This window comes from Somniosus microcephalus, chromosome 19 (genome assembly GCF_052327205.1).
Source record: "Somniosus microcephalus isolate GS21.2 chromosome 19, FLI_Smic_1.0, whole genome shotgun sequence".
NCBI classification, from domain to species: domain Eukaryota; kingdom Metazoa; phylum Chordata; class Chondrichthyes; order Squaliformes; family Somniosidae; genus Somniosus; species Somniosus microcephalus.
The window spans coordinates 20,155,408-20,174,594 of NC_141005.1; the positions used below are offsets into that span (position 1 = coordinate 20,155,408).

The 19,187-nt window shown below is 43.2% G+C and overlaps 1 protein-coding gene across 3 annotated transcripts in view; it reads left to right on the forward strand.

Moving 5' to 3' along the window:
- Positions 1–17,148, forward strand: part of ube3b (ubiquitin protein ligase E3B) — a 58,049-nt gene extending 40,901 nt beyond the window's left edge. For all 3 annotated transcript variants that reach the window (XM_085961314.1, XM_085961315.1, XM_085961316.1), the window contains exons 18-28: positions 141–240; positions 1,742–1,861; positions 3,965–4,141; positions 4,408–4,518; positions 5,468–5,605; positions 7,954–8,019; positions 9,218–9,276; positions 12,316–12,498; positions 13,223–13,334; positions 14,304–14,396; positions 15,626–17,148. In XM_085961314.1, the coding sequence (XP_085817440.1) occupies positions 141–240; positions 1,742–1,861; positions 3,965–4,141; positions 4,408–4,518; positions 5,468–5,605; positions 7,954–8,019; positions 9,218–9,276; positions 12,316–12,498; positions 13,223–13,334; positions 14,304–14,396; positions 15,626–15,817 (1,351 nt within the window). In that variant the 3' untranslated portion in view covers positions 15,818–17,148. The remainder of the gene's footprint in view (positions 1–140; positions 241–1,741; positions 1,862–3,964; positions 4,142–4,407; positions 4,519–5,467; positions 5,606–7,953; positions 8,020–9,217; positions 9,277–12,315; positions 12,499–13,222; positions 13,335–14,303; positions 14,397–15,625) is intronic.
- The last annotated feature ends 2,039 nt before the right edge of the window (positions 17,149–19,187 follow it).

The following is a 19,187-nucleotide window of genomic DNA, read 5'->3' on the forward strand; positions in this document are numbered from 1 at the left end:
GATCTAAAAGCACATTCCTTTCCTGAGTTGGCCGGCAATGTTAGCAACTGATTTTGTACATTGAGAGTTGAAGTCCTAACGTCTCCACATTCCAGAGGTTTTGGCCGCCCCATAATGAGCTCTTCCTCTTCTTCACAAAGGGACCTGAAGCCCAGCTTGATATTCCAGGATTTAGATAAAGGGAAGAAGAGAGCCCAGTTACTATTGCAGTACATCCCGCACACCATTCCACACAAAAACGTAAGTGCTGACATGAATCAGTCATTCATGAAAGAAAGACTTATGAAATAATACTGAGCGGCCTACGGGTGACGCTGTCCAGGGAGAGTATAAATACTTGGGCACGGGCCCAGCTTGCGCAGGACATTCTTAACAGGAACTAGTGAAGGACACAACTAGACCTCCATGTTGTAAAACAGTTGATTAAAGCTTTGTTTAACGCTTAGACCAAGTGCCTAGTAGTTTTCTTACGTCAAGTGCCTTGTGAATGATGACGTGGTGTGTTTGTACAGAGAATCCCAGTTAATTAAATAGCCCATCTAATAACAAAGTTTATTAAATATCCAGGCTATTGCCATGAGCAATTTTCCCCACTAACTCTTCCAGTAATGTTTCACTGACTGCCCCGACCGGCTGCCTCACCTGAGACACCCTTGGCGTCGGTAAAAGATTCCAGCTGACTGAACTGGCACACTGAGGAATACTGTTAATGGTCTTGCTGGAGTTACTGAATCACAATGCTACTATTTCAAATGGGCTGTCAGTGGTGTTTATAACGTAACTGCCCCAGCATTATGATTCACTTAAATAAGCTAAATAGTTCGCCTAAACCAAAAATGGGTGCACTGAAATATCATTCAGCCAAGGCTTCTTTTACACTACCTCCCAAACCCGCGACCTCTACCACCTAGAAGGACAAAGGCAGCAGGTGCATGGGAGCACCACCACCTCCAAGTTCCCCTCCAAGTCACACACCATCCTGACTTGGAAATATATCGCCAATCCTGCATCATCACTGGGTCAAAATCCTGGAACTCCCTCCCTAACAGCACTGTGGGAGTACCTCCACCACACGGACTGCAGCAGTTCAAGAAGGCGGCTCACCACCATTCTCGAGGGCAATTAGGGATGGGCAATAAATGCTGGCCTTGCCAGTGACGCCCACATCCCAGGAACGAATAAAAAAAATACACTTATCCCGTATTGACTTAAGTACACTGTACAGTGCAACCTCAATTATCTGCGCTGATGGAGGGGCCCTTCCTGTTGGACAATGGATGTTGTCACATAATCAAGAGTTCCCCAATTTTCATCCTCCACATATGGCCATATCTTAAGCATGGGAATGAAGACAAGCAGAATACAAATAACAAAAGAAACAACAGTGGGCTCTACGTTAGGAAAAAAAAACAGCATGGTCACTACCTTTTTTTTTAAATTATATATATTTTAACAATTTGAAGTTCGATTGATTCAAAAATTGTATATATACTAGTGGATCCATCCAAACCCCTTCCAGTCTCAGTTATCCATTCTGTAACAATGGCAAAAATGGTTAAAATTGTAGAAGGAGCAAAAATGTTTGATGATGAATCTAGATTTATTTTAAACTTCATTAAAATTGATCCCAATTTACCAAACAATTCCACAACAGGGAGAGGATTTTAAAAAAAAATCATAAATCTGTCTATAAGTTGTTACTCTCGTTAAACCAAACTGGCATTGTCCTTTCTGTTATTAGAGGGTGCTGCTTTTCCGCAACATGGTAACAAAGGAGAAGGAGTCACTGGGATTGGTGGAGACGAGTTCTGCATCCCCTCATGTCATCCACATTACAATACGCAGATCCCGAATGCTCGAGGTAACAGACCCAGGCTTTGGTGACGATAGCACTGTGCTTTGCTTTAATACACTGTAATTTTAATGGCCCCACTGTTGGGCTTTCTCTTTGTTTTTGCAGGTACAATACAGAGATCAAGACTTTCCCCAAATGTTCTTGGATAGTTCCTGAACTTCTCTAATTGTCCTACATCCCAAACTCGTCTGGTTTTGTTCTTTAATGGAAACTGGCTCTGGTACAAAGTGCACTGGCTTGTATTTTGGGAAGGGGGGTGGGAGGAGCCCTAATCGTTGTATTTCTGGCCAATCTTAATGGAAAACACCACACGCATGCTCAGGTAAAGCTCAAATATGGACATCTTCTCCCAGGTTTTTGCCCATACTGCTCTACAGAGGATTCAGTGGAATCATTGGGATAACCATTTGTCCTTTGAAACAGGCTTTGAGTAACAGTGTAATCCACCAATCCAAAGGCTTTGCTAGCCTCCAACATTAGTCTTTAGGTTTTCTTTTTGCCCCTGTTCTCCCATTAAATAATCCAGCTGTGTGCATTGCTAGAGAAATAAGTTCTACATTAAGCTGCCAAAGGCAATGTCTGTGTAAATACTGCAGTGACAGGAGATGTAGATATCTGGAATAGAGATAGCATTCTGCAATGAAATATGGGATCTTCTGTGCGCCAGAAGGCAGACGGTTAGTAATGGAAAAATATTGGGTGAATTACTGTGTAGGCCTAATGTACCACAGCTGTAACCTTTAGCCAGTACAGTGTAAATGATCCAAGCTTAATCATAAACGAAAGAAAATGTTATTTTACTTTTTAATGAGGGGAATTATTTTCTGTTTTCCATCCTAGCTGAGTTTATTGGGATGGAAACCTGTTCCCAGGTTTCTGCCATTGTGGCTTTGAAACTGGCCACTGGGAAATGCTACAAGTGGAGCCCAGGATGACCACTGGTACATGTGGCTTTAGACCACGTTGAGCGCTTTAATCCCAAACACCGTGTTGCTCAACAGCCATTCTCGTATTGCTCGTTACATGCTGCATCAAAACGTAACGTGACGTGGGTCTTTGGCTGGGTGTTCAATACCTGGTGAGTTCCCTAGTCTGGAGGGAGTGGGAGAGAAACACTGCAGGGCCAATAGGCCTCTATTAGAAACATGGTTTCAGTAGAATTCATTCATTTGCTCTGAGGATGCTGGAGTAGCCCTGCCTCCAAATAACAGTCTGTTGCTTTTTCTTAGCGGACAGAAGAGGAGAGAGATCAGTGCTGAAATCCAGCTCTGGCAGTGTCCCAGAGGTTAAATGCAAGTGCAGAAAGCAGCAAAAGGTAGAAGTGGGCCACAGATGGTCCCCAGCTAATACCCGCTTTACTGCAGAGTCTGGGAGGCCAACAGCAAGCATTGTGTTCTCTCTGTCGTTTGCTAATATTAGTCAAACAACATTGATGGCGTTGCTCATGGACAAAAGTTTAAAAAAAAAAATTCTCTTTGCTGGAAAATGAGCGAAACCAGTCCTGATCATTGTTTATCTCATACTTCATAAATCATTCAGTCCATTCACTGATGCTCAAGACACTCGGTTCTTTAAATAATATGTAGATAGATGTTTCGATGTCAGCTTGGCTCAATGGTGACATTCACACTTCTGAGTCAGGGGTCATGTGTTCAAGTCCCACACTGTGACATGAGCATATAATCTAGGCTGACACTTCACTGAGGGAGTGCTGCATTGTCAGCGGTGGTACCTTTTACATGCAACATTAAATCAAGGCTTCATCTGTTGTTTATGTGGCTGTAAAAGATCCCATGACACTATTCAAAGAAGAGCGAGGGAGTTCTCCCAGTGTCCTGTCGAACATTTACTCCTCAACAACACCACTTCAACCGAATAACTGGCCATTTATCTCATTGCTGTTTGTGGGACCTTGCTGTGTGCAAACTGGCTGCTGTATTTGCATACAAAACAACAATAACGGTACTTCAAAAGTTATTCATGGGCTGTGAAGCTCATTGGGATGTCTTGGGGATGTGAAAGGCTGCAAATAAAAGCAGGTTCTTTCAACGTTTTCATTGTTTCTGTAGTAATGAGATGATAGCGGAACTGTCCTGTGTGTTTTTCTAGGATGGGTATGAGCAGTTACGGCGACTACCTGTAAACACTATGAAAGGAGTCATCAGAGTGAAATTTGTGAATGATCTAGGAGTAGATGAGGCTGGGATTGACCAGGATGGTGTCTTCAAGGAATTTTTAGAAGAAATCATCAAGAAGGTCTTTGACCCTGCTCTGAACCTCTTCAAGGTAAACCACTGTTTGGGTAAAAAGTGGGGGCAATGTAATTCGAAGAAAAGACTTTACATCTCTCTCTATTTGTGACATTTTCTCTCTCTCTCTGCATGTATGGGATTTGGTGGTGCATTGCCTCTTGTTCAGTCTATGTCTCTCTCTTTCTCTATCTGGGTGCTGCTCAGCTATATCTCCTTGTTTGAGAGTGTTTCAGCTCCAGGAATAAAGAACGTTAAATTCTTGTCTGCTTAGTTTTTAGTTCCGTTTTTTTCCCCTTGCAGACAACCAGCGGAGATGAGCGACTGTACCCATCCCCCACCTCTTACATCCACGAGAACCACCTGCAGCTCTTTGAGTTTGTTGGAAAGATGCTGGGAAAAGCTGTCTATGAGGTAAAAACAGGGCTACCAAACCTTGTATTAAGGAGTGCTGGTTAATAATTTAGTTCACAGAAGGATTGAGGGACATGGTGAAAAGCTGGGATTGATCTATTAAAAAGAGACAGGCTTGTCGGGCCTAATAGCCTTTTCCTATCCCTAAAAGTTCCTGAGAGTTTACGTTCTCCCGTTTGCTTTTAAATTTCTTAGAACTGCTACAGTAACCACCAAACGCATCATGGAAACCACAGGAGTGTGGATTGCTTTGTATACGTAATGACGTCAAACCCACTCACATTGCACACTCCCATCAAATGAATGTTGGAGCTGCATCATTGGTCATCACTTTTCAACCCCCCCCCAGGCCAACTTAACATACATACACAAAACTGGAAAAAAAATTACACCGCAGCCTTCAAGGTTGATTTCACTGATGTTTCCCAAGACACTGAACCCATGGGGGGGAAATGAGCGTTGGAGCTTCAGAAAATTAAATGGAGGAGTGAACAAATGGAATTTCAAAAACCTCCATAAGAAATTATTATGATTACTAATTCGCAGCAAAATCTTTCAAATACCGACGGGAATAGGAACAGCTTGCTTTTATAATCTGCCTCTAATGTAGTAAACAAACCAAAGCAGTTTACAGAGGAGAATTGGAGGCTGAGCAAGGAGAAGAATTAAAGAGAGACGATTGAAATCATGGTCAAAGAAATAGGTTTCCAGGATGTTTATAAAGGAGGAAAGAGAAGTAGCAAAGCAGAATGAGTATAGGGAGAGAGTAAAGTTAGGACAGCTCTTCTGCCACTGATGGTAGAGCGGAGGGAGAATGGATACACAGGTCAGATTCGGAGGACTGAAGGGCCTAGGCTAGGACATGAGCCTGAAGCAGATTGCAGAGCAAGGCTGTGTGGAGGAATTTCGAATACAAGTCAAATGTATCCTTTATCTTTTCCCCCTACAGGGCATAGTAGTGGATGTCCCCTTTGCTTCATTCTTCCTCAGTCAGGTGCTTGGACACCATCATAGTGCATTGTACAGCTCAATCGATGAACTTCCATCTCTGGACTCTGAGTTCTACAAAAATCTCACCTCCATTAAGGTAATTATGGGAACTGATATTGGTCGAAGGAATGTTGCGCCTCAAAAGACAATGCAAAGCAGTGTCCGAGAAATTGATTGTAATTTAAGTTTGCCTTCTTTGCCCTCGTCATCCTGCATAAATGCACTCAACTGAAACAGTCAATAATCAGCTCAGCACTGGCAGGAATACCATTTAACTGTTATCCCATATCAAGAACTGGAAAAGAGACAATCCGCTGGCTGTACTACTAGCAACTTTATTTCCCCGTTGCACGTGAAAGGGCGATGCCGCTTCCAATATATCGCAACATGGTACCAAAATCGTGTAAAGAAGTTAACCATAATGCTGGATTTGTTGCAACTTCTCCCACAGGAACAATCCTGAGTAAAACCTGATTTCAAAGTTTTACTGTAAGAATAAGGCAAAAGGAGAAAAGAAGAGAAAAATAATTTTACTGTTTCCTGCCAGAGATTCTGGTCTTTGCACATTGTATTGCACTTTGACTTGCAGGCATTATTACACTGTGATCTTTCAGTGATTATGACATTTGGTGTGCCAGTTTCTCTCTGGTAACTCACCCAAGAGCCATTATACACATGTGAGCTTTGACCGTGTGTCAGCCGTGAGTTTCAACCTCATCAAAACAAACCCGATTCTAACTTGAACTTGCATCCAGGAACTTTAGTACTTTAGCGGGGGTTGCTGATGAGTGGAAATCCGGGCTAATTTTGTTTTTTACCCCCTCCCAACCCAGGGGTGCTGATAATGCCAGTTGTAGAACACCTACTGCCACCTTGGCTGAGATCAGAGAACTCCGCATAGGCAAGGGATCAAACTTGGGACTTTCCTGCTTTGCATAGCTCAGCCCAACGCACAAATTTATTGAGCAATTGGTGGAGCCATCTGAATTCTTGAGTGTTTTGTTGATCATTCCTTGGTAACCATTATTTTCTATATAATTTAATGCCAAGTTGGGGAAAAGTGTTATTTTCCAATCTTTAGAGAAGAGCTGATACTGAAGAGTGAAACTGGTTCTACTTGTTTTATATTCGGAAACCCAGGTAAAGGGTGAAGACTCGTGACGCAGGACACCAGCAAGAGTAGGAGAGAAATTAAAACAAGTTGCAATGATTAGCGGACACCGAGCTCGGGGTTCAATATGGGATCCTGGGCTTCATAAATAGAGGTATTGAGTACAAAAGTAGAGAAGTTATGCTGAACCTTTATAAAGCGCTGGTTAGGCCACAACTGAAGTATTGCGTCCAGTTCTGGTCACCACACTTTAGGAAGGATGTAAAGGCCCTTGAGAGGGTGCAGAGGAGATTTACCAGAATGGTTCCAGGGATGGGGGGATCTTAGCTACAAGGACAGGTTGGAGAAGCTGGATTTTTCAGAAGATTGAGGGGTGATTTGATAGAGGTGTACAAGATTATGATGGGTTTGGATAGGCTAGACGGGGACCACTAGTTGATGGTACAAGGACTAGGGGACACGGATTTAAGGTTTTGGGCAAGAGATACAGGGGGGATGTGAGGAAAAACATTTTTATGCAGCGAATGGTGAGGACCTGGAATTCGCTGCCGACGGAAGTGGTGGAAGTGGGGACACTGAATGTTTTCAAGGGGAGACTGGATAGGCACTTGAGGGAAATAAACTTGCAGGGCTACGGGGATAGAGCATGGAATGGGACTGACTGGATTGCTCTACAGAGAGCCGGCACGGACTCGATGGGCCGAATGGCCTCCTTCTGTGCCGTTATGACTCTATGACTAATAGCCTGTCGATTGTAGGAGTAAGGGAGATATGAGGGAGATAATTATTCCACAATTTTTGAAGATCTGGGATAGAATGAGTTGGAGTAGGAAGCAGTACAGTGTGTCTGGATTTCAGTTCAGTGAGGATACAGGGAGGAGGAAGTTTTTGCATATGTTTTATATGCATCTTGGGGTGGGAACATATAAGATTCTGAGGGGGATTGACAAGGTAGATGCTGAGAGGTTGTTTCCCCTGGCTGGAGAGTCTAGAACTAGGGGGCATAGTCTCAGGATAAGGGGTCAGCCATTTAAGACTGAGATGCAGAGGAATTTCTTCACTGAGAGGGTTGTGAATCTTTGGATGCTGAATCATTGAGTATATTCAAGGCTGAGACCGATAGATTTTTGGACTCATGGGGAATCAAGGGATATGGGGATTGGGCAGGAAGTGAGAGTTGAGGTCGAAGATCAGCCATGATCTTATTGAATGACGGAGCAAGTTCGAGGGGCTGCATGGCCGACTCCTGCTCCTAATTCTTGTTATGGAAGAAACTTTCAAGGAGCACAGTCTGTGGTTGTACAGTGATTTGTATTTGTGTTTTTGTTTTACAGCGTTACGATGGGGACATTGGTGACCTTGGTTTGACATTGTCCTATGATGAGGATGTTATGGGCCAGGTAATGTCCTTGCAGTTCATAGATTAGTAACAAATGACAAAACCCAGGGTCTATGCCTGGGCTATACAATGTCAGTGGCTCGTGGATCTGCCGTAAGACCAGTGGCGTCCTATCTTAAGTCAGATTCCCATGCAGCCAACCGCACACGTGGATTTTGATAGTAGCTCTGTTGTGATCTGGAGCAGTATGGTGTGAACAAAGACTTGAATCAGATGCAACATAAAACGCATGAATAATTCAGCCCCTTGGTTTATTATTACCCAGCAAGTTTCCATCTAATTTCTTAAGTGAAACTGATATGTTGGAAATGTAAATGGGTTTTCACACATGTGTTGATGTTTAACAATTCAACTTAATGACCAGCCTTGTTTTGTTTCACCCTCTGGTATTGCTGCACCCATGGTGGGTATATGCCTGGTGTGGAACCAACTCACACAGACTCAGAACGTACCGGGTTTACTCTCCAGTCCATGGCGAGTTAGCAGATCTTTCCTGGGGCAGCAATCGAGGTATGGGCTCACTGCTTCTGGACTGGGGAAAGAGTAGGAATTAGCTAAGGTGCCTGCTCCTGATCACTAGTCAGTGACACTCTTACTAGACAATTTGTGTATGTGCAGTTGGATTGGCTAGGATTGGGATTGGTAACAAAGCCTGGGTGAGGTACTGCATAACGCTGCTGTTAGGCCTTGTGGTACTGAGGTGTATAAAATTATGAGAGGCCTAGATAGAGTGGATAGGAAGGACCTATTTCCCTTAGCAGAGAGGTCAATAACCAGGGGGCATAGATTTAAAGTAATTGGTACAAGATTAGAGGGGGGTTGAGGAGAACATTTTTCACCCAGAGAATGGTGGGGGTCTGGAACTCACTGCCTGAAAGGGTGGTAGAGGCAGAAACCCTCATCACATTTAAAAAGTACTTGGGATATGCACTTGAAGTGCAGGGCTATGGACCAAGAGCTGGAAAGTGGTGGATAGCTCTTTTGCGGCCAGCACAGACACGATGGGCTGAATGACCTCCCCTTCTGTGCTGTAAATGTCTATGATTTCTATCCTATGCAAGGCTTCAGGTGTCTATGGAACCATGGCTCAGCAAGAGTCAGCAAACTCAGGAGACTGTTTACTCAGCTGTCTTGTTTGTAAGTAGCTGAGTAGTTGAGTTCGGATTGTACTCAATTTGATTTTCTTTCCAATTCAACAGCTTGTTTGTCATGAGCTGGTGCCAGGTGGAAAGACCATTGGGGTAACCAATGAAAATAAGTGAGTACATCATTAACCAGTGTGGAGGGCATTTCTCCAATAGCGGTGTGTTGTTAGCCTTGTTTTATCATTTAAAATTTCTCTTCCATTTTCAAATATATTTTCCCCTAATTTGTGCATTTCCCTCTTCCCATCTCCCATCTCCCCCCAACTTCTCACAGGATAATAAAACACACCATTCTCCGCAGGAGTTGTCAGGCACCCTGTTCTTTAGGTATCTCTGCTGCCGTGCAGTCAACAGCAAAATGATGTGCGTGTGAATGGGCCAGGGTTACACGTCCACATTTAAATCTTTCACTTGTTATTTTTTTTAAACATATCTCCCTTTCATGAACCATTTTGTTTGTCTCAGGAAATTCAGTGCAAGTATGAAATGGGAAGTGGCCTTAGGATAACTCGCTGATTGTGGTGTTATCCCTCCACACAGTTCCACTGGTATAGTTAGACCAAGTGACACTGTTGATACCCAGTATGGCTTGTATTACCCATTTGAAATCTATAATTCCTGCTGATGGGGGTAATTGTGACACATAAAAATCCTCTCACAGGGTTACATACTTCCCAGAGCATAATCCCAACCCAGCCATATGTCATTGATAACATTCAATAAATGAGAATGTATTATTAGCGAGCAGAGGCAAAGCATGTATTCTGTTAATATACAATTAAAGCTTGTACATGGGTAGCCCAAAATTGCAGCGCATCTCCCAGAGAAAAAAATAATGAACCTCCAAATAAAGTCTGAAGCAAGGAAAAGGCATTTGACCCATCAAACTGCTCAATCCAGAGCCAATAGCTATTTTATGAGCGTGATAGTTTCAAGCAGGGTAAAGTATGAACCTGACTTCAAACATGTGTTTCTTTTTTCTCTTGACCGCAAAGGTGGTAACATCCTGGAATGAAAACAGAAAATGCTGTAAACACTCAGCAGGTCAGGGCAGCATCTGTAGAGAGAGAAACAGAGTTAACGTTTCAGGTCGATGACCTTTCGTCAGAACTGGTAACAGTTAGAGATGTAACAGATTTTTAAGCAAGTGTACAAACGGAAATCCCATCGGAGAGAAGAGCAGAACTTCTTCAAGGTGGGCATTCCTAGGAGAGAAGTGGCAGTGAATTAAACACTAATACAAAAGCAAAATACTGCGGATGCTGGAAATCTGAAATGAAAACAGAAAATGCTGGAAATACTCAGCAGGTCAGGCAGCATCTGTGGAGAGAGAAACAAGAGTTAACGTTTCAGGTCGATGACCCTTCGTCCAACTATTTCCAGTTCTGACAAAGGGCCATCGACCTGAAACGTTAACTCTGTTTCTCTCTCTACAGATGCTGCCCTGACCTGCTGAGTGTTTACAGCATTTTCTGTTTTCATTCCAGGATGTTACCACCTTTGCGTGTCCGTATAATCCCTTTGGCATGGCTTTACTACAACTGCTCTGATCCCTTCTGATTTTTTTAAAGTACTTTTATTTGCTGTATTTTTTGTATTGCCTGTCTGGCATTTCTAAATGAAACGGCCATCCATCTTCTATTAGATTACCTGACTTCAGTCAGACAGCCAGGATTCCCCAGTCTGTGGGCCTCTCCTCAGCTAGCATGCAGACTGTACTTGTTAAAGCATGAAAGAGTCTGATGAGGAAAAAGATTTGGTAGTGATAAATGACGATCATACCCTGAAAGCATCGATTCCATGTGAAATAGTTACAAATGAAGTTATTTCGAGAACTGGGGTGCTTCTGGAGAGCACTGGATTATAAGTCACAATAAATTGTACTGACACTGTACAGATCAATGCTGAGGCCATTCTGGAATGTGGCGTGCAGTTGTAGTCACCCTTCCTGAAAAAGGATATAAATGCATTTGAGAAGGTTCAGAGAAGAGTGGCCTTCGGGAACTAAGTTATGAAAGAATGCTGAAGTGGCTCAATGTGGTTTTGCTGGAGAAAAGACTGAGGGAAGGCAGGATCACAGGCCTTCAATGAAAGGTACAGATAGATGAGGTTGAGGTTAACAAGCTATTTAGCTTGGACAATGTGCACAGTACTAGATGATACAAGTACATAATTCACAAGCTTCAAGGAAGGTTGCAGATTAGCAAAAACAAATTTTCCACAAGAGAGTGGACATCAAGAGCAGGCTTCGAGATAGCAGTTGATTTGGAGGGTGCAATGGGTGGTGGGAGGGGGGTGGAAGAGAATTCTTTGATAGAACAATTATATCTATTGGCTCTAGATTGAGCAGTTTGATGGGCCAAATGCCCTTTCCTTGTTTCAGACTTTATTGGAGGTAAATTTTTTGGGGGGATGGGACGAGCTGCAGTTTTGGGTATGGTGGGGCAACCTGTTTGCATAACAGTAGCGTATTGACCATGCTCCCTGCATCATCAGCTGACTGTCCAGTGCTGCCAGCTTTTCCTACTCTCTGAAAAGGAGTGGCTTGTGACCTTGAGATGTCCTGTCTAGTTCAGGGCAATTAGAGCACATTTTAGACAGTAGGAAATCTGTGACTTGCCTTTCCGGGTGATTCTGTCCTTCACGCAGCCATCAGGATCAAATTGTGAGATCCATACCCTTGCTGTAGTTCACTTTACTCTGTTGTTATGCACCAAATATTTTCTTCTAAGTCATAGTTGAAAGCTGGTGCGGTTTGACACTTGAATGGTCAGAGAGGACTAGGATTTGATCTACAGCCAACCAACAGGTCCAACACTACTGCTAGAATAAAACCAAAGTGTGGGAGATACACAGTAGAGCCTCTGAACTGTTAGACCCAAGACATCAACTTGTCTTTCTCTTTGTTGCGGACTGCCCTGCTGTGCATTTCCAACATTTTCCAATTTATTTCCGATTTCCAGCAATTGCAGTTTCTCTTCTTGCCTCTGCGGCCATTGCCACCAGCTTATGTTGTGCTAATGCAGCACTTTAATGCTCCTGTTTTTGTAGTTTTTTTAAGAATTTGCAGTACAGAAAATGCATGTGTTTGGAAAGTTGGCCAGGTTGTTTAATACTCAAACTGGGCTAAAATTCCTGCCATCCACCAACAGAATCAGTTACATCCACCTCATGGCTCACTTCCGAATGCACACTCAGGTTAAAGATCAGACGATCGCTTTCATCCGAGGATTCCGGTCCATTATTAACCCAGAGTGGCTCCGCATGTTCGCAACTCCGGAAGTGCAGCGCTTAATTGCCGGAGACAATGCAGAGATCGACCTGGAGGACCTCAAGTAAGACACTCAACAGACTTTTAAGTAAATTGCAGACAGTTTGTTTTCTCTCTTTTTAATGTCACTGTTGGAAAGGGGAGTGAAGGGGGATATTGTACTGAAGTATCAATGTGTGTGGTGTCACGGCTGATGAGGGGCTTGCGGGGTGATGGGGAACGTGGGCTTGATTTCCCCACACTGCTGTTTCCTTGGCCTCAACTGCATCACCATGGACAGGCGCCAGGAGGGGCTAGGCATATTCCCAGGCGGAACCACTAGTCCAGGATAATGCGAATGAATGCACTAGATTAATGTGCACACATACTACTTAAATGGCAGAATGACTGAAATGCCCTGGGTGATTTGCTAGTTATTTTTGTTCCTTTGATACAATAACCTCCCTCAGCCAATGTTTCTTCAATGCCCTATTTGATTTTTCTCCCCCACATAAAACACCTTCAATCTGTAATACATGAAATTTGTTATGTATGTCATGCACTCCTTATTTGCTCATCATTGTTCTGTGACACTCGGTCATGCCTGCACACTTCTACCTGTAGATGGAACACTAATGCATTCTTAAGGAAATTCAGTGTCCTGAATTTCTGTGGGAAAAGTCACAGGAGATTCACTAGTATTACTGAGATTTATCACGTAGTATAATTTTGTGAACAAAAGAATTGTGATGATTATTTCGGGCTTATTTCTGGTCCATGAGGTATAATCACTTTTCTCCCCTATACAGGAAGCACACTGTGTATTATGGTGGTTTCCATGGCAGTCACCGCGTCATTACCTGGCTCTGGGATATTTTAGCTCATGACTTCACAGCAGAGGAACGAGCCATGTTTCTTAAGGTTAGTGTACCTCTCGCAGTTCTCCTTGCCACTTTTAAAAGCTAATCCTTCCGTGTATCCCTCTTCTGGTATCCACATTTCCTTTATTTAGACAGGTTTCTTCGACAAGTTATCCTGTTCCATGGTAAGGGGCAATTTTCTAGGAGTCAGACTTGGCCACAATTGGTCTGATCATGGCGTAGGACCACTTCGGATCAGTATGTCAGTGTTCTGACTGTCTAGACCAGTATCATTGAAATGGACCTGAATTCACTTCTGCTGCTGAACCCCGATCAGCATCAACAAAATATTTTTATACGAACTTTAATACTGTATGATAGCCAGATTTTGTTTAATTGTCGTCTCTCATACTGACTTATATGTGAAGGGTGTGGGTCTGTTACTCCCTCGTTTTCCTTTACATGAGCTGGAGTCTACACTTTAAGCCTGACCAGGACTGCTGCCTTGCAGCACTACTGAAGAAGAATTTACACATATCTAACTTGTTTATACATGCTGTGGATATTCTACCGATTCCCACCATGATTTCAGAGTTTTGACTGAGCTTGCTGGGTGAGCAGCAAAATGCTGATTGCCGACTGCAAACTCCACAGGGAACGAAAAACCGTTCAGGAAGTTATGCTGGAACTCGGGAGGCCAACCTACAAAGCAGCAGTGGCACTGCCCTGGGAACAAAGTATGCCTGTATTTTCAATTCCAAGAATAGAGCAAGAGGAATTTGGAGAGGGTGGAAAATCAGATGGAAGACTACCCTGAATAAGTCTGCCTTGTAAGGGAAATTGGGTGGGCTCCACAGTTTCGTTAAAAGTAATAATAGCTGGAAAAATACAGATTGAACCCAATTGCTAACTTCCCAGTGACTGGGGTGTTTTCAGGGACACCCACACTTACAGTTTGGGATGTATTTTCCCTTGACGTAATGCAGCACAATTAACTGAGGCTTTGTTTCTGCCTCGTCTCCTTTTCCAGTTTGTCACAAGCTGTTCTCGGCCACCACTCCTGGGCTTTGCCTACCTCAAGCCTCCCTTCTCCATTCGCTGTGTGGAGGTGTCAGATGATCAGGTAAGTTATATTTTCATTTTCATTTCCCCCCCCCCCCACACCCAATTTTGTCATCTTGTCTCCTAAATATGCTGATTTATTCTGAGGTACAGTTCCATAAGCACCAGCAGGCCCTCCTCTACTTCACCTGAATGCTCTTTCTTCATCTGTGAGCTCAGACGCTGAGTGTCAGCAGGCTTACTCAACCATACAAAGGTATTGCAGCCGAGTCCAATAACATACACGTGCCAGAGGTCAGTGGATAGTGACCAGTATAGAATCATAGACGTTTGCAGCACAGAAGGAGGCCATTCGGCCCATCGTGTCTGTGCTGGCTGAAAAAGAGCTATTCACCCTAATCCCCCTTTCCAGCTCTTGGTCCGTAGCCCTGTAGGTTACAGCACTTCAAGTGCAGATCCCAGTGCAGGAAACTCTCTTTTAACCGGCAAAATTCAGGAGTAGGTTCAGGTAAGTTTTACAATATACTAGTGGCCATGTAACCGGGGTTCCTGCACCTGTGGCCGTGCAACAGGGACTCCTGGATCTGTGGCCGTGTAACTGGGACTCCTGCACAAGTGCCGTGTAACTGGGGCTCCTGTACCTGTGGCCGTGTACGGGGCTCTCGTACCTTGGTAAGTATACCTCTCTGTAATCCGGACTTTTTGATCAACCGGCACCACGCCAGTCCCGTCGGTGCCGGATAAAAAAGAGTTTCCTGTACTTGTTAAATGCAATGAGGGTTTCTGCCTCTGCCACCCTTTCAGGCAGTGAGTTCCAGACCCCCACCACCCTCTGGGTGAAAAAAGTTCTCCTCAACTCTCCTCTAATCCTTCTACCAATTACTTTAAATCTATTCCCCCTGGTTATTGATATCTCTGCTAAGGGAAATAAGTCCTTCCTATCCACTCTATCTAGGCCCCTCATAATTTTATACATGTCAATTAAGTCTCCCCTCAGCCTCCTCTGCTGCAAAGAAAACAACCTCAACCTAGCCAATCTTTCCTCATAGCTAAATGGGAGCTCTGGCTGATGTTTCTCTTCCTAGCTCAGGTGCACAAAGGCCAATTGCAGCAACCCCCTGCTGCCACTTCAGCTAAGATCAGTTAATTCAACAGAACGGGGATTGAACATGGGACATTCCAGGATTGTAGGGCGCAGTTTACATCAGATGTATTTATAAAAGCGGCCAATTTTTAAAAAATGTCTATATTAGAAGTCGCGGTTTAGGCTTTAAGATGTGTTTGTTTCAGGACACTGGAGATACACTGGGCAGCGTGCTGCGGGGTTTCTTCACCATCCGCAAAAAGGAACCAGGTGGTCGTCTGCCAACCTCTTCCACCTGCTTCAACCTCCTGAAACTTCCTAACTACAGCAAGAAGAGCATCCTACGAGAGAAGCTCCGCTATGCAATCAGTATGAACACAGGATTCGAGCTCTCCTAATCACCATGAAAAGGACGTGGGTGTGCATACACCTTTGTGCACGAACGCAACTGTGCACCGCACAGGACCGCTGTGGTCGGAGCATCCTTGCTGCTCTGTGAGAAATCGGATGACGCTTCACCAACAGCAATGAATCGTTTTGATTTTAAGACCGTGATGTGTTTCAGGGTAAAGCTGAGTGACCAAGGCTGTCATCACTTGTTGGATTCATTTCCATAAAGGGGCATGCATATAAATCCATCGCCAACATAGACCTCTGAGTGAATCAAAATACAGTTGAACTGACCTCCTGAGTGAGGTGTCTGATTCAGGGTGTCTAAAGTCCAGCTTTATCTTGGTTTACACTGCCCAATAATTAAGAGGCTACATTAACACTTCTCACACACAAAACTGCATCCAGGATTACAATGTTAGATTCCTTTAAGGATACTGTGAAGACATGTTGTAGAGTTCCTACATTTTGCTAATTGTACACTATCACATTAATATAAAATGTGTGGAAAATTACTTTTAGCAGGTATTCCTCGAAGGACAGGAGGTGAACATGTTATGAAGGCTGAAAGGTATTGCAGTACCATGTGGTGTTTGGTATAGTAGATTTGGCAAAGTAGTTTCCATCTGGTTCCCTCCTTCCTCTACTATCACTCGAGATGCAGAACCACAGCACCGAGCCTGGATCATCTGCTCTAATATGCCATTTATAATTGTAGAATGGGCGGTGAATCGACGCAAGCGATCAAGTCATTAATGAACGAGCACCTTTTATTTCCGTCCCCCCGCTTGTTGATTCGTGGAGCTGCTGAATAATCTGAAAGGTGGCAAATTCTAACACTTGAGCATTGGACTTTAGCACAAACAGCACTGTATTATATCAGTTTTATTTTCCCTTCGTTTTGCCGGATGAAGTGGGACTGTACAGAGAATGTTGGCAGGCCGCTAAATCGCAAGTACTTCAGTGGAAAGATTCAAATTAACTCTGGGTTTATTGTCATCAACTTATCCCCAAGATTGGATTTCTGTCTTAAACTCCGAGGCAGCATCCATCAGTATTTATAATTTGTAGTAGGCAGTCAATATTTAATGTAAAATAACTTTTTTTAATGGGCTTTGATGATGATGCAGGGAATTTGACAACTGCGTGGTCTCGCATATCGCGGGAGATGAGACTTGTGTAATATTAGCAAATTATTTTGGATAGTAAGTTAGAAAAGTTTACTATACTGTACACTAAAGTAATTTATGACTAACCTACGTGAACTTCTCAGGCATTGACTATATTGTATTTTAAGCAGGTTTATCCATTGATGCCAATAAAAAAAAATTCCCCACTTTTTATTAATTCAGAATATCTGTCCGAGACTTGGGATTTTAACAATGTGCCATACACAGTACTAGTGACCGCAATGCTGGAATTAAAACCTGATTGATCACAATACATATCCACAAGCTCCAAAAAATAGTGGGTGAGGATTGCTTATTGTGGGAGCAAATGGTGACACGGTCAAACTAGTTCCTAGATTTGGATTAATGTACTGTGACATCCTGACACGTGCATCCAAGGGTGAATTAGATTAGTAAGAATGGGTCTACCTGATCATTGTTTCTGTATTGGTAATGCACTGATCTAAGAGGGATGAGAGAAATTAAACACGAATAGACAGTTTCTTTTGGAGTCGGAAATTAGGAAACCTTCTAAAGATTTCTCTATGGGGAAAGTGGGGTTTGTCTTTTTTGGAAGGGTATGAAGTCTTTGCAGACCATGCTGATGTATTGCTCCACTGCATTGGCAAGCATTGATGAATGCCCATTACCAAGGACAGATAAAACAATTGTTGTCCTTGGACTTAGGACGTGAATGTTCTACCCCTATTGATGAAGGGAAAGGGTGTGTGAGTTCATTTAAAAAAAAAAAAAAAAATTATAGCCAGTGTTTGGATGGATTACAACTCTGGGATAAACCAGGCTGCTCCCTCCATCAAAATGAGTAAGACCATACCAATTGAGTGGTTTGGTTGCTGCCCGAAGTTTTGTAATGTGTGCAGCTGATGGGAGGGTGTTTTCCTGGTAGGATGAGTCTGAAATTGAAACAGTACTAGGGGAATGGACAGACTTTGAGGACAGGTAGCGTTCTCTTCCTGGACCACAGAATCCAAACGATACAGCACCGAAGGAAGCCATTCGGCTTACCGTGCCTGTACCGGCTCTTTCAAAGAGCTCTCCAATTAGTCCCACTCTCTTCTCTCCCAAGTATTTATCCAATTCCCTTTTGAAAGTTATCACTGAATCTGCTTCCACCACCCTTTCAGGCAGAGCATTCCGGATCATAACTCACTGCATTAAAAAAAAATTCCCAGCTCGCCTCTGGTTCTTTTGCCAAATACCTCAAATCTACATCCTCGGGTTACTGACCCTACTGGCACCAGGAACAGTCTCATTTACTGTCAAAACCCTTCAAACCATATTGACATTGAAGCAAAATTTGGGGGAAGTCAAATCACTTTCAAACTTATTTTTAAAGATATTATACTTATAATATACACAACTATTGTATTACTCTGACATTTGGGGGAGTGAGTGGTGTAATGGATTAGCACTAACAGTAGGACACCAATGTCCTGCTCAGCAGGTTACTATCACTAATGTTAATGAAGTTTTCTGATGAGGTATGTAGTTAATATATCTCCTGTATTCAATCATGTGACTGTCATACAATTAAAGCCCTGCTCATTATGTGAGGCAGTTCAAAGCTTCTATTGCACAGTGGCCCTCGAGCAAACCAATCCTATTATGGGGCGAATGAAAGTCGGGCAGTGGTCTTTGTTTTTCTTTTACATAGGAACAGGAGAAGGCTATTCAGCCCCTGGAGCCATTGAAGTAGATCAGACTGATCTGCATCTTAACATTTACCCAGACAATTTTCTACGCTGCTGTTATGGCAGTGATTGGGCTCTGTTAATCCCCACATAACAAACAGCATGTAGCCCCTTTACATAGAAAGAACATGGGATCAGGAGGAGGCCATTCAGTCCCTCAAGTCTGTTCCACTATTCAATTGGCTGATCTGCATCTTAACTCCATCTACTCACCTTGGTTCCGTAACCCTTACCCAACAAAAATCTATCAATTTAGTTTTGAAATTTTCAATTGACCCCCCAGCTTCAAGTTTTTGGGGGCGAAGGTTCCAGATCTCTACCCTTTGTGTGAAGTGCTGCCTGGTTCTAATTTTAAGGTTATGCCCCCCTTGTTCTGGACTCTCACCAGAGGAATTCATTTCTCTATCTACCCTCATCAAATCTCTCAATCATAAAACACCTCAATTGTATCACCAGTCTTCTGTACTCCAGAATATAAGCCTAGTCTATGCAACCAT